Here is an 11902-nt window from a genome sequence, read left to right as displayed (position 1 = left end):
AAAAAAAAAGGAGCCCCCACAATGCGACAGTGGACACCAGACACCGAACCGCTCCCCCCCACCGAGGAAGAAGAAAAAAATTAATAAATAAATAAGTAAATAAATAAATAAATTAATAATTACAATTAAAATAAATATGCAAGAGGAGAAATGAAAGCACCGCCCAGAAACCGGCATCATAGTGAAGACACTGGCACCGACACCGAAAATCCCGGAACAACACCCAGCCCCACCCCGAAGTGGATCCAGTCCCGGGCCCCAGGGATCCGAGGCCCCAAGGGTGCCCGACCCCCAGACAGGAGCCCCAGCACAGCCCCGGCCGGCCGGGGCCAGCCGAGAGGCCGCCAGGAATGAGCCAGCAGCCCCCCGGGCATCCACCCCCAGACCCCGAGCTCCACCAGTGCACCAGTGAGCCCCGACGCCAGCCAGCGGAGGGAGAGCAGGACCGGGGGAATGGGCTCCGCACTTAGCGTAGACTTGAGATGTATTTGGGAGAGGGTGCGGTTGAGACCCCAACCTGGGAGAGAAAGAGAAAGAAAAAAAAAAAAGAAAAAAAAACACACACTCACCATCTCACTCATGCCTTCCCTCCCTAGTGCCCCCACTCATACTACAGCGAAAAAAAACTATACATATATAAATAAATAAATAAATAAATAATAATAATAAATAAAGAAAATAACAACGCGGACACACATTCACACATAACACTCACATCCAATAATACCAGGACCAAAAACCCAGTGACACCGGTGGTCGGTCCCGGGACTATCGGATGACCCCATAAGTGAACCTAAAATCCGGATGTTGGGGGAGGGGAGCGGCGACACCGCCACACCAACCCATCTCATTCCTGCTTCAAGCCCGGCCCCCCACCCCGCACACGGACCCGACCACCCCTAGCTAGAGCCCCCCCCGGGACCGGGGCCCACCCATCCTGCGCAGGCCACCCAACCAGAACCGCCCCCCCCGAAAAAAAACAAAAGATACTTCAACCAGGCACTTCATGCCCCTCCTTCCAACCTTCTTTGGGGAGAGCAGAGGTGACAGCCCCGCCACCGGCAAGCCACCTAGGCCCCGCAGCCGGCCCCAGCCAAAACCACGGACCAGGTGCCTCACTCTTCCTCCTGGCCCCAGACTCCGGGCGGCAGCCGGAGAACAGGGGTGTGAGAAGACCCCGACCCTCCCTGCGCCTGCTCGAATGTGGTGTTGTTGCATTTTGTTCTCAAATCTAATTAAAACTGGGAGTACCAAGAGGGGTTGTCCGGCACAGTCCACCCCCCCCTCCAGGAGATACACGGTGCCAGCACACCCCCCCCTTCGACAACCCTGAACCCTCAATGTCTAGATGCGAGAGGGGATGGAGGAGGCCGACCGTGGTGGGGCCCATAAAATAAGCCCCCCCCAGGTGGCCCAGAGAGGGGGGCCCCACCAGTTTAACCACTGTAGCCCGGGGGCACGGGACCGGCAACAGGACCCACCAGCCAGCCGGGCACGGAGCCGACACCACCACCCTCCCACCGTCCTGTCCATCCAAAAAATAATTAAATAAATAACAAAATAAATAAAAATAAATAAATAAATAAATAAATGAATGAATAAAATAAATAATAATAAAAATAAATAAATAAATGAAAAAAAAAATAATAATAATAATTAAATGAAAAATAAATAATAATAATAAAAAAATAAATAAATAAATAAGGTGGGGGACAACCCCAGCCGGCCAGCCCACGCGCAATACGCAGAGCCCCCACCCCGGACGAAGCCCCACCAGGGGGCAGCACGGACCAGGACCAAGACAGGAAGCCAGACCCGAAGCCCTTCCAAGATCTTCTTCCCACTATCACCACCCCCCAACCCCCCCTCCGGAGATCTAATCCCTCCCCTACAATAACAATCAAGCTACTCACCACACAAGCGACAGAAGACATCCAGGCCGAGATCATACCTACTCCCCCTCCCTCCCCTTCCCCCACTTACAGAGTGCAAACCCGTGAGGGGGTAAGCATTTGCCATAGGTGTTAATGTCCATGCCCCCCCAGCCCAACAGGCCCCGAGGCACCCCGGCACACCTGAGGCCATGGCAGCAGGGGCAGACAGCCGGGCGTACACCGGCCCAGACCCCAAGCAGCACTCCCCACAGAACCCGAAACCCCACCGGGGCCCCTGCCCAAGGGCAACGCGCCGCAGGGATCCCAGACCCCAGGACCCACCCCAGACCCACCCAGCAGTAGGGCCGGGCAATGCCCAAAAACCCCCGGCGCCGGCACCAGCACCCCCACCCCGACACCGGCCCCCGAACGACTCACCCCCGACACCGGTCCCACAACACCATTCCGAAGAAGAATAAAGACACACAACACAGCAAAGCGCAAATCCCGAGCCCCACTCCAAGCTCCGATTCCCCCGCTCACCCCCCTCCCTCCCACACACAAAAAAAACAAAAAAAAACTCCCCCTCACTGAAGAAGAATGGCCGCAAACAAATGTTTTTTTAACATGGATGAAGAGCAACAAAAGCTATGAAATATATGAGTGTCAAAGGAAACTGGTAAGATGATAATTGAAATGGTGAAGAAGTAGAAGTTACTTTAGGTTAAAGTGCTAAAGATAAATGGCTAGAGCAATCTTGTTGGTGCAATTAAGTGTAGTTAATTTACCTGTCGAGGGTGTGAAGGAATGCAGGGCTGGCTATAAATGTGTTGGAGAGGTTGAAGAATGTCTGTTCCTCCAAGATCGTCCTTCATCTTTTCAACCTTCCTCAGAGCCTCCTCCATAGTCATCTCATTGTATTCCATGCTCTTACTGCCATGGAAAACACAGGACATGTTTAAATTAAAACTTAGAAAAAAAAAAAAGTTAACTCTCTATGGCACAAAGACAAGTCTATCTGATGTCTTTTTCAGCTGACCTTTGCAAGTCTAATTGATACGGAATTGGGTCCAGAGACAATGTCTTTGTTCCAACGTCTAACCACACACATTACATTTAGATATAGAAAGGTCCACTAAACCAAGTGCAAATTTGGTCACTGCCCCCTGCATACACATGTCTATAAGGCAGCTTTTCTAGGTTGACTGGAAGGAAAGGACCACCAGTTTTGAACCAGATTCTGGTTCCAAACATGCAAATTGAACTGGAAGAACAGGAAATACAAGACTTTGTTATGGGCCACTCTATAAAGCTTCAACCTCAACGCCAATTCTGACATTTTGAATTTAAAAAGCTTCCTGGATGGGAAGCGAAAGGTGGATTGTTTTTCAGCTTTTTTAAAATGAATCTCTGGATGTTGTCAGGCTGTGGTGGCTGACAGGACTCTTCATCATTGCGTTGGGAACATTGCACCTAGACTGGAAGACTGGGGTGGTGTTTCCCCTGCATAAGAAGGGGCACCGGAGGGTGTGTTCAAAACAATAGTGGAGAATTCTTAGCCTTCCCTGGAAGGCCTATGCCAGGGTGCTGGAAAGGAGAGTCTGGCTAATAGTCGAGCTTCAGCTTCAGGAGGAGCAGTGTGGTTTTCGTCCTTACCCGATATAATACCTTACCTGTTTAATATAAGAAACATGCAAGATGACGAGTACATACAGCAAGTGAGTACTTAGCAAGTTTAATGAAGCCAAAATTCAAAGGTTTGGAGCTTTGTGACCTCTTGAGTGTGTCATTGTTAGGTCTTTGTGTTTCTGCTTAATTTCAGGTTGGCAGGCCTGATGGGTTCCAGCTGTTACTCCTTGATGACAATCATTGGGGGCCTTTATATTGGGGCAGTTTCCTGGAGCAAGCTGCCAGTTGGCTCCGCTCTCTCAGTGGTAAAACAGGTCAAGCTCTGTTAGTGAACTAAGCTCCCAGAGTCTCCTCTAATCTCTCCTTGCTCTCGTCCTCCACAGAACCAGATCAGACGCTCACCAGTATCAGGTCCGTTTCTTCCGTCTCCTTGCTGCTCTGGAACTGTCTCCTCTCTGGTGACCCCTTACAGGAACAATCAGCCTGCCTGTCCACCCTCAATCCAACATAGGACCTTCCTCTGGAAAAGGATCCAAAACTCAGACTGAGCTCTTAGGTGACATAGGTGAATGTTAAATCTGCCTGTGTCCGCAGTTGTCGCTTGCTTAAGAGTCTGGTCTAGCACCATGTCAGTCATATACTAAGGACCTCACACTAGGAGCAGCATATGATGTGGGACTAGCTCATGAGGTCTCCATACAGAAGTCCCAGCAGTGGTCTCAGAAAACATTTAAGGTGAATATTTCCAAGACAAGCTCAAGTAAGAAAGAAGATTGTGGTAAGCCATGCTATAGATGTGCAGGCTATGGACAGATTGTTGATTGAGTAAGAAGAAAGAACAGCAGATCCAAACAAGACAGAGAGAAGGAAATACCTTACTCACGGAAAGATGTGTTCAAAGGTGGATCCAAAACTGTAAATATTGAAGTAGCACCCCATGGGTAGGCTTTTCAGAAGGAGCAGCAAAGTGTCCTAGAGAAGAGAGAATGTCAAGAAGAGTACTTTTTTTTTTTTTAACAAGGGGTGTGAATCATTTTTGTGGCAGACAGTGGTAGGTTAAACTTGAAAAGAATGTCATTTAAAAGAGAAAGAAAAAAACTGAACAGAATATATTTTAAAAAACATGAGGTTTATGTGCAGAATTGCTCTTTTGTAGTTATGTAGCGATCCACCAAAAGTCTGATTTTGTCTTAACCGTGCTCTGATTTACTTTTCGAAAGAAGGCAGTGATGCATCAAATAAATAAATTTTTTATCACAAACTTATGAAAGAAATCACTTTGAAAGAGTTATAATCATCACATGAATATTTTAATAAATACCCTTGCGCTGCTAATGCGAGTTTCCTGCGGCCTTTTTTGATTCATGCGACAACCCATGCTTCCAGATCGATCAATCAAGAACACAAACTCTCCACATGAGGTGTGTGAGGACATCACAGATTGGGGGAACTCAGGGTACAAGCTCACCATCACCACTGGATCCCCCATCAGAGAACCTGAACATGTTGGGAAAGAAAAGTCAGAAAGGGTTCTCTCTGTGTTTCCAACATTTAAAGAATAAGTAACACATTAAAGGGCCTTCATGATGAAAAATGGACCATTTTGAACTTCTAACCATGAAATGATATTCCTTATATAATATCATGAATAAAGTGGTATTTCTCTTGATTTGTGCATCTCTGAGTAATTCTCACGAGTTCTGCTGTCTGAATAGCATCTCCCTCAATACTGTGAAAATGAGTGGATTAGGGGAAACTAGGGGTGTAAATCACACCCATCATGGCGATTCGATTCAGTATCGATTTCCTGACCCAACGATTCGATTATTTTCGATACTCAAGAATACACCACGATTCGATTCGATTCGATTAATCGGTTACATTTTTTTTTTAATTATTTTTTTTTTTTTACACCTTACAGGCTAAACAAAGTTTCAAGTTTGAAATAAATCAATGAAAGCTGTAATATCGTTATGCATTTTATTTTAGAAACAATAGAAAATAACAGAAGTAGAAAAGTTGCATCAAAAATACTGCAAAATACTGCACTTAATTAGTGCAATGAGTTCAATGCAATACCTCGGCTCCAGATTGTCGACGTCCCCGCCCCCTTGAGAGACGCTCCGCTGCTCCTCTCCCAAATTGTAGCTGACCGCAAACAGTGCCGCAGACAGGAGGCCAGTTTGTTTTGTTTTTATGACCGAAATTGCGGAAAACAACTCGTGAAGTTTGACCTGCTAGAAGATCGAGGTGCGCGAGAATGCTGGGACCCTTTTTCTACCTGGATCTCCGCTCTTTTTGGCCCTCATGTCCCTCCGTCGTCGGACTAAACTCGCTCCCACTTCCTCGCCGCATCGGCTGTATCTAGATCCACAGTGTGTAGCACAGACCACGCTTCAATATTGACCATAATTTAAAAATGTCTGTGTCAAGTTTACTGCAACATACTGCTGTAAGAGTATAAACAGGAAGCGAGGTAGGGGGGCAAAATAGGTTTAGCGCCACCGAAGCACGGGAGGGAGAATTACGCTCAGGAGCAAATGGATAAAAATGACCGGAGGAAAAAAAAAACATGAATCGATTATCTTGCGGACGTGTCGATGCATCGGATCGTCGGCTTTTGGATCGATGCATCGATACAAAGCGATTATTATTTACACCCCTTGGGGAAACCACATAAGGATGTCTCCTCCTGCCTTAACCATGCTGTGCCTCCATTGTAAGCAAGCTAGTGTAACCCACAGCACATAAGGCCCTACTTCCAGGTTCAATCTGAGAGTAGTGCGCCCTGTCCCTTTAAAAAGGGGGCGGATCCCTGACCCAAACAGATTGCTCCACAGATGCTACAGCCAACGCTGCTCCTCGCTGTGGTTTCTCTGTTTTTGAAAAATCCCGCCTTGACACTCCACCGCTGCTTAATTTACTCTGCCTTCACCATAGATCACTTTAGCTTCTTTCAACTCGATTTACAACTCATAACCTGGTGGACATTCCCTATATCCTCTCTTAAATGATCTACTCTTCGGTCAGGTTTTTTTGTGTGTGTGCTGGTCCTTTGACTGTCCATTGGGTGGCGAGCTACCAGAGAACCACCGCTACAGTGTGGTAGGAAAAGTTTTGTTAAAACCCGGATCCTCTGAATTTGGTTTCCCAATGGACCTCATGAGCTGTAACAACTGAACTGAAGAGTTTAATTTATTTTTTTTGCTCTCTGTTTTTTTTTCCCCTTTGAATTATCCTGTTGGAATATATTTGTTTGGTTTTTTTGTTTTTGTTTTTTTCCTTTGAAATTATATTATATATTATATTATATCATCTAATTTGTGTATGTATATTCTATTAATTCATATCCATATAAATCATATAATATAGCTCATTAACATGTATATGTAACCAATACTCTTTCTATTAGGAAAATAAATATACAACTATTAATAATAATTTTCTTTGTTGTGGTTATTCACACCCCTTGACTCTGTAGCCGAAACTACTTCTGAGCTAATTTTCAGTGCCAGTGTTTCATTGTCAGCCAAGCCCTAAGTGTTACACTACCACTTTTTGTGATCAAGGAGAGCTGATGTGAGGCGGAGTGGGATGACGACAGCTCAAAGTTGAAAAAGGGGCTCTTTTAATAGCTAATCAGCTAAGACACAGCACCATGTGTAAGTAATTAAAATCTATTTTTTAGCCTCGAGAGGTCTCCTACTTTGGTCAGCCTTAAAAAGTCAGACTTCACTTTGAGGGATATTGTTTTTCTTCAGGGTTGGAAGAAAACAAATGCATATTATAGCATATCAATAGTCCATAGTGCAAAAGGCATTATTTCATCATTCATCATACATGAACTAATCTGTTCTCACCAGGTTTGGCAGAAGCCTGTCCTGCCTCCACCACAGCAGTGGGCTGGTGGGCATCTTTGTAATAAATCAGCAGTTCAATGTCTCTGTCAAACTTGTGTCCTGCAGCCAACTTGACCTGCAGTTCAAGAACACAAATAATAGAAATAAACATTTCATCTTGTTTGGAACAAGCACATCCAGCAGTAACATTAGATCTCTACACACCGTAGCCTGAGTTTGATCAGTGTTAAGGTACTGAAGAGGCTCCAGGGAACAACTGGACTCTACTTTAGAGATTGCATGAGGAGAGGACACTTGGACAGAAAAGGACAGACTGTAGGGAACCAGAGAAGCTGGAACTGAGGTCACCTGGACACTGGGACTTTCACTACCTGGAAAAAACATGAGAAAAAGTCATGAGATTCATCTGGTTTTTAGTTAAAATCATTAGGTTGCATCAGTCTATATTGGCATAGCTACCCTGTGGCTGGTATCGAGGGTTGAGTACAGCAGGCAGACAGAACCTCAGCCCATCATCAGCCTGCACAGCCAACTCAGTGACATATTCCAGCCCAATGGAGGCGCTCTCTCCTGGAGGCAGACTGCCCACCTTCAGAGAGAAGATATCTGAAATCTCCTCACTCCCCTCCAACAGGAAGGCCTGCTGCCCAGAGCTCAGAGCATGGTCATACTCCTCCTTAGCCTGCAGGCCACAAAAAACATGTTTATTTTATTGTTTTATCTCCTTAATAAATGCATCTTTATGTCCAACTCACCTGCTGTTTGTCCTTAACCTCGGCTACAATGTGTTTCTGACCAATCTGAGCACTGAAATGACACACAGCAGCATCTCCAGGCAGAGGGAAGACAAACACAGCCTCTATTGGTTTATCCTCCTTGTTCTCATAGTTCAGAGTAGAAACCACTGTAGCCACATGGTCTTTCACCTCCAGCTGCACTTCAATGCTCTTCAAAGGAACTAAAGCAGCAATGTATAATGGTCATGTATAAAAACCACACAAAGTTCTAAAATGTCTTTTTTTTACTATTTTTGCTCATGAAATATATTTTACACACAGAAGAATGTAGCTATTTAACAAAGTGATGAACTATTATTGAGAAGAAACCAAACAACCAGATTTTAACAGCTGTGTACCTGGTTCCTCTGTGTTGGTTAGCAGACCACAGCGGTTCACCATTGTGCCTACAGGACAAAAAGGAAAACAAAAAAGATAACGTGTGTTCAAAAGTAGGCAACTACTTTGTATGATATCATTAAAAAAGATTAAGATCAAATAAGACTAATCAAAAACCATTTTCTATGGTTAAAATTTGTTTTCTGTGTGCATGACAACAAATTACTTTGAAAGTAAAAAGCTTACACTTTTCAATAAAATGTTGCTCCACTAAATTAAAGCCAAAGCTACAACAAGTTGTGTCGAAATCTACACCCTTAAGGCTTTGATGACATGAAAGATGACAGGAGAAAGTCTTAAAAAAACGAAAAGGAATGGGAGGCTGTTCTAGAACTGAAATACTGGTTTACCAATGAATCAGAGGAGCATTCCAAAGCTTGTTCAAGGTTTAGTTCAAATCAGAGCTCAATTTCAAAAAGAATATGGCATTACAGAATGACATAGGTGAATTTAAGCTAACTTATGAGAAGTTGTTTAGAATGGTACATAAACGCAAGATCCCTTTATTGTCTCTAGGCAGTGTGTAAGTCTGATTTATTTGTTGCTGCTGATTAATTTAAGCTTAACTTTCATTATTTCAATGCAGCTGTTTACTTATGATGTGCTCTTAAACATGAATGTAATAGTTTATGCTTTGAAATTAGTTTAAAGAGGTTGAGATTTTAGCTGGTTTTGTTATGATTATGATCACCTCATAAGCATTAAGTCTGGAGAAAATTGTATTTCAGTTGGACAAAAATGGCTGTGATGCATACTCATCAAATAGAGAATATTCCCCCAAAATGATCTACATGGATCCTAATCAATCTGCTATTGAACATAGGGCTGAAACAATTAATTTGATTAATCGTGATTAATCAAATGTGGAAATAATCATCAGCTAATTTCGGAATTGATTAATTGTTAAATGGAATGTAGAGACTCTAAAGCTTGCCTTTAACTGACAGAGCAACCCACTTAGAGCAGTAATTACAGCAAAATTGTGAAAAAAAAAATATGTAAAACATTTTGCATTTTAGATAAAAAAAACTTTTTAATCTGTCAATATACTCTATCCACAACTCCTCACCTGGTTTGATTTCGTAAAAAGTCTTATTTAAAGATCCTATGGCTGTCCAATTACTAATCGATTAATCGAAAAAATAATCAACATATTAATAAATTAGTTGCAGCCCTAATTCATTGTATAGATTACTGCAAAGAGACTCTCAAGAATAAGAGCTTATGTATTTTTGTACTATTAAGTACCTGACACTTATTTTAATGCAATTGAAAAGTATGAATGATTAAATGTAAGTTTATGCACCTCTGCCATAACATTCAGATAGATAGATGATAGATAGATAGACATTTTTTTATTTACAGTGTCCTGTCTTGCAATGTGGCAATAGGAACAATTGTCTTGATGCCAAAAAGAGAGCCCAACAGCTTTTTGCTTTCACAAGTGGAGCAGTACAGCTATCGCCATAGTGTTCCACTTGATTTATGCATATAAATATCTTTATTATAATTCCTGCAGGGAGTATAACAGATTGTATGGACACTGCATTGTAGGGTTGTCAAAAGTATCGATACTGAAACGTTGTATCCGGATACGATACTCGTTTTTAAAAGTATTGATACAGTGCCACTACCAGTGGCACCTAAATTCATCTAAAGTGCAGAATAGAGGACAATGCACTTTCTGAACACTGTGTGATTGAATAATTCTGTGCACTTTTCAGTTTCAGACTTTTTTTTGTAAGAGGTGCAGCTGCTGAGAATTATTTTCGTTTCTCAACCGGTTTGGCTAGTGTCATTGTTATGTGTGCAAAGCATAGCCAAGGAAGGAACACTTAATTTTAATAAGTTTTTTATCAAGCTTGCTTAATATTGTGCACAGCATTCAACCTCAAAATATTGTTCTTATTGTTTATTTTTGTTTTATTTATTGTATTTTATTTATTAATAAAAATATTTCTGTAGAATTTTGAAGTCTTTGTTTTTATCCTTGTGGTATCGAAAATGGTATCGAATATTTTCCTTAGTATCGTGACAACCCTACTGCAATGTAAGTAGAACAGGGAAGGAAACACAAGAAAAAGGAGAAAAGATTTAAAAAAAAAGAGGAGATAAAAGGGAGATAGTGATCAAATGTCTTCAGTCTGCTTCATCACCTGCAAAGAGAGATGTAAAAAAAAAACAACATCACAACCAACGGATATAGTATGGGAGATACAATAAAGTAACACCTTGATACTATCGCTGAAGTATAAGTAGTATTATTTAATCTGACATGTATACTGTGGTAGCAGAAGATCAAAATATGGGCTCTCTGTGTGGAAGTGAATCTCTAAGTACCGGGAACAAAGCAGCTATAATTGTTTATGAGAGTGCAGAGATAGAATGCTTTTAACAGCCTTTTCTTTGTTCTTTTTCTCCAAATATACACAAGTTCTTGAATTAGTTTCACATTTTGGAGAGAAGGTTTTTTTAAAGCCTTTATTCATTTGGTTGCATTTACACAACACTCATTTTCTGTTAAACTTTTACCCACACTGCACATTAACTGTATATTTAAGTGTTTGCTGAAAAAAGTGACAAGAAAAGATTGGGATCAGTAAAGAATCTATAACACAGGTCAGACCGGTTGGAGTATGCAGCACCGCCCTTCCATAAACTGTCAGCTGGAAAGCCGATTCATTCTCATTGCTTCGGGCAAAAAAACCAAAAAACAAAGTTCAGCTGTAAGGGGGAAAACACGACAAAAAAACAATTATAATAAAATAAAATTTTTAAAAATGACCCAAACGTGTGAAACTGAAGGAGCGCCCAAACCCCTGTTGTTGATTTAAGATTAATATTTTATAACAATTACCAAAGAATAGCTTCTAACTATTAACTTAAATGATTAAGCATTAAAAAAATAAAATAAATGAGAGAATAACTTCTATCTGTATAAGGCATGAGCATGTAGCACGTGAGATGAACTTTACTGCAAGAAAACGCAGAATATTTTGTACAGTTTGTTCCGGAATTTCAGTACGCAGAATAATACGCCAGCTTTTACGCCACTACCCAACTGTTTATTCTTCCCATTGCCAGCCTGCGGATAGCGCTGCACTAAATGAACAAAAGAAGAGACGAGAGCTCACCAATGAGAACAAATCCTTCAGCATAGACTAACGTCGGAGCTGAACTGCAGCTCTTTAAAAAACATAAATACGCCTCTTACCGGAAGCGCTCTGTTTCTGTTACTGTGCGCCTGGAATGGGCGGAGCCTTTCCAGTAACTCAGCCCTGACTGTGCAATTGTTACGGCGGAGTATTATTATTATTTTATTTCAAAATTAAAATAAGTAATAGAATTACGAGAATAAAGTCGT

General features: G+C 42.2%; 1 protein-coding gene across 3 annotated transcripts in view; it reads right to left on the bottom strand.

Moving 5' to 3' along the window:
- Positions 1 to 11902, bottom strand: part of LOC107094207 (von Willebrand factor A domain-containing protein 5A-like) — an 87114-nt gene that overhangs the window by 9694 nt on the left and 65518 nt on the right. For all 3 annotated transcript variants that reach the window (XM_015389696.1, XM_015389697.1, XM_015389695.1), the window contains exons 3-9: positions 8119 to 8321; positions 7823 to 8045; positions 7568 to 7734; positions 7364 to 7478; positions 4825 to 5000; positions 4387 to 4475; positions 2663 to 2807 (exon numbers count right to left, since the gene is read on the bottom strand). In XM_015389696.1, the coding sequence (XP_015245182.1) occupies positions 2663 to 2807; positions 4387 to 4475; positions 4825 to 5000; positions 7364 to 7478; positions 7568 to 7734; positions 7823 to 8045; positions 8119 to 8321 (1118 nt within the window). The remainder of the gene's footprint in view (positions 1 to 2662; positions 2808 to 4386; positions 4476 to 4824; positions 5001 to 7363; positions 7479 to 7567; positions 7735 to 7822; positions 8046 to 8118; positions 8322 to 11902) is intronic.

The sequence above is a fragment of the Cyprinodon variegatus genome, unplaced genomic scaffold (genome assembly GCF_000732505.1).
Source record: "Cyprinodon variegatus isolate N-32 unplaced genomic scaffold, C_variegatus-1.0 Scaffold470, whole genome shotgun sequence".
Classification (NCBI taxonomy): Eukaryota; Metazoa; Chordata; class Actinopteri; order Cyprinodontiformes; family Cyprinodontidae; genus Cyprinodon; species Cyprinodon variegatus.
This window is presented reverse-complemented; position numbering and strand designations above follow the sequence as displayed.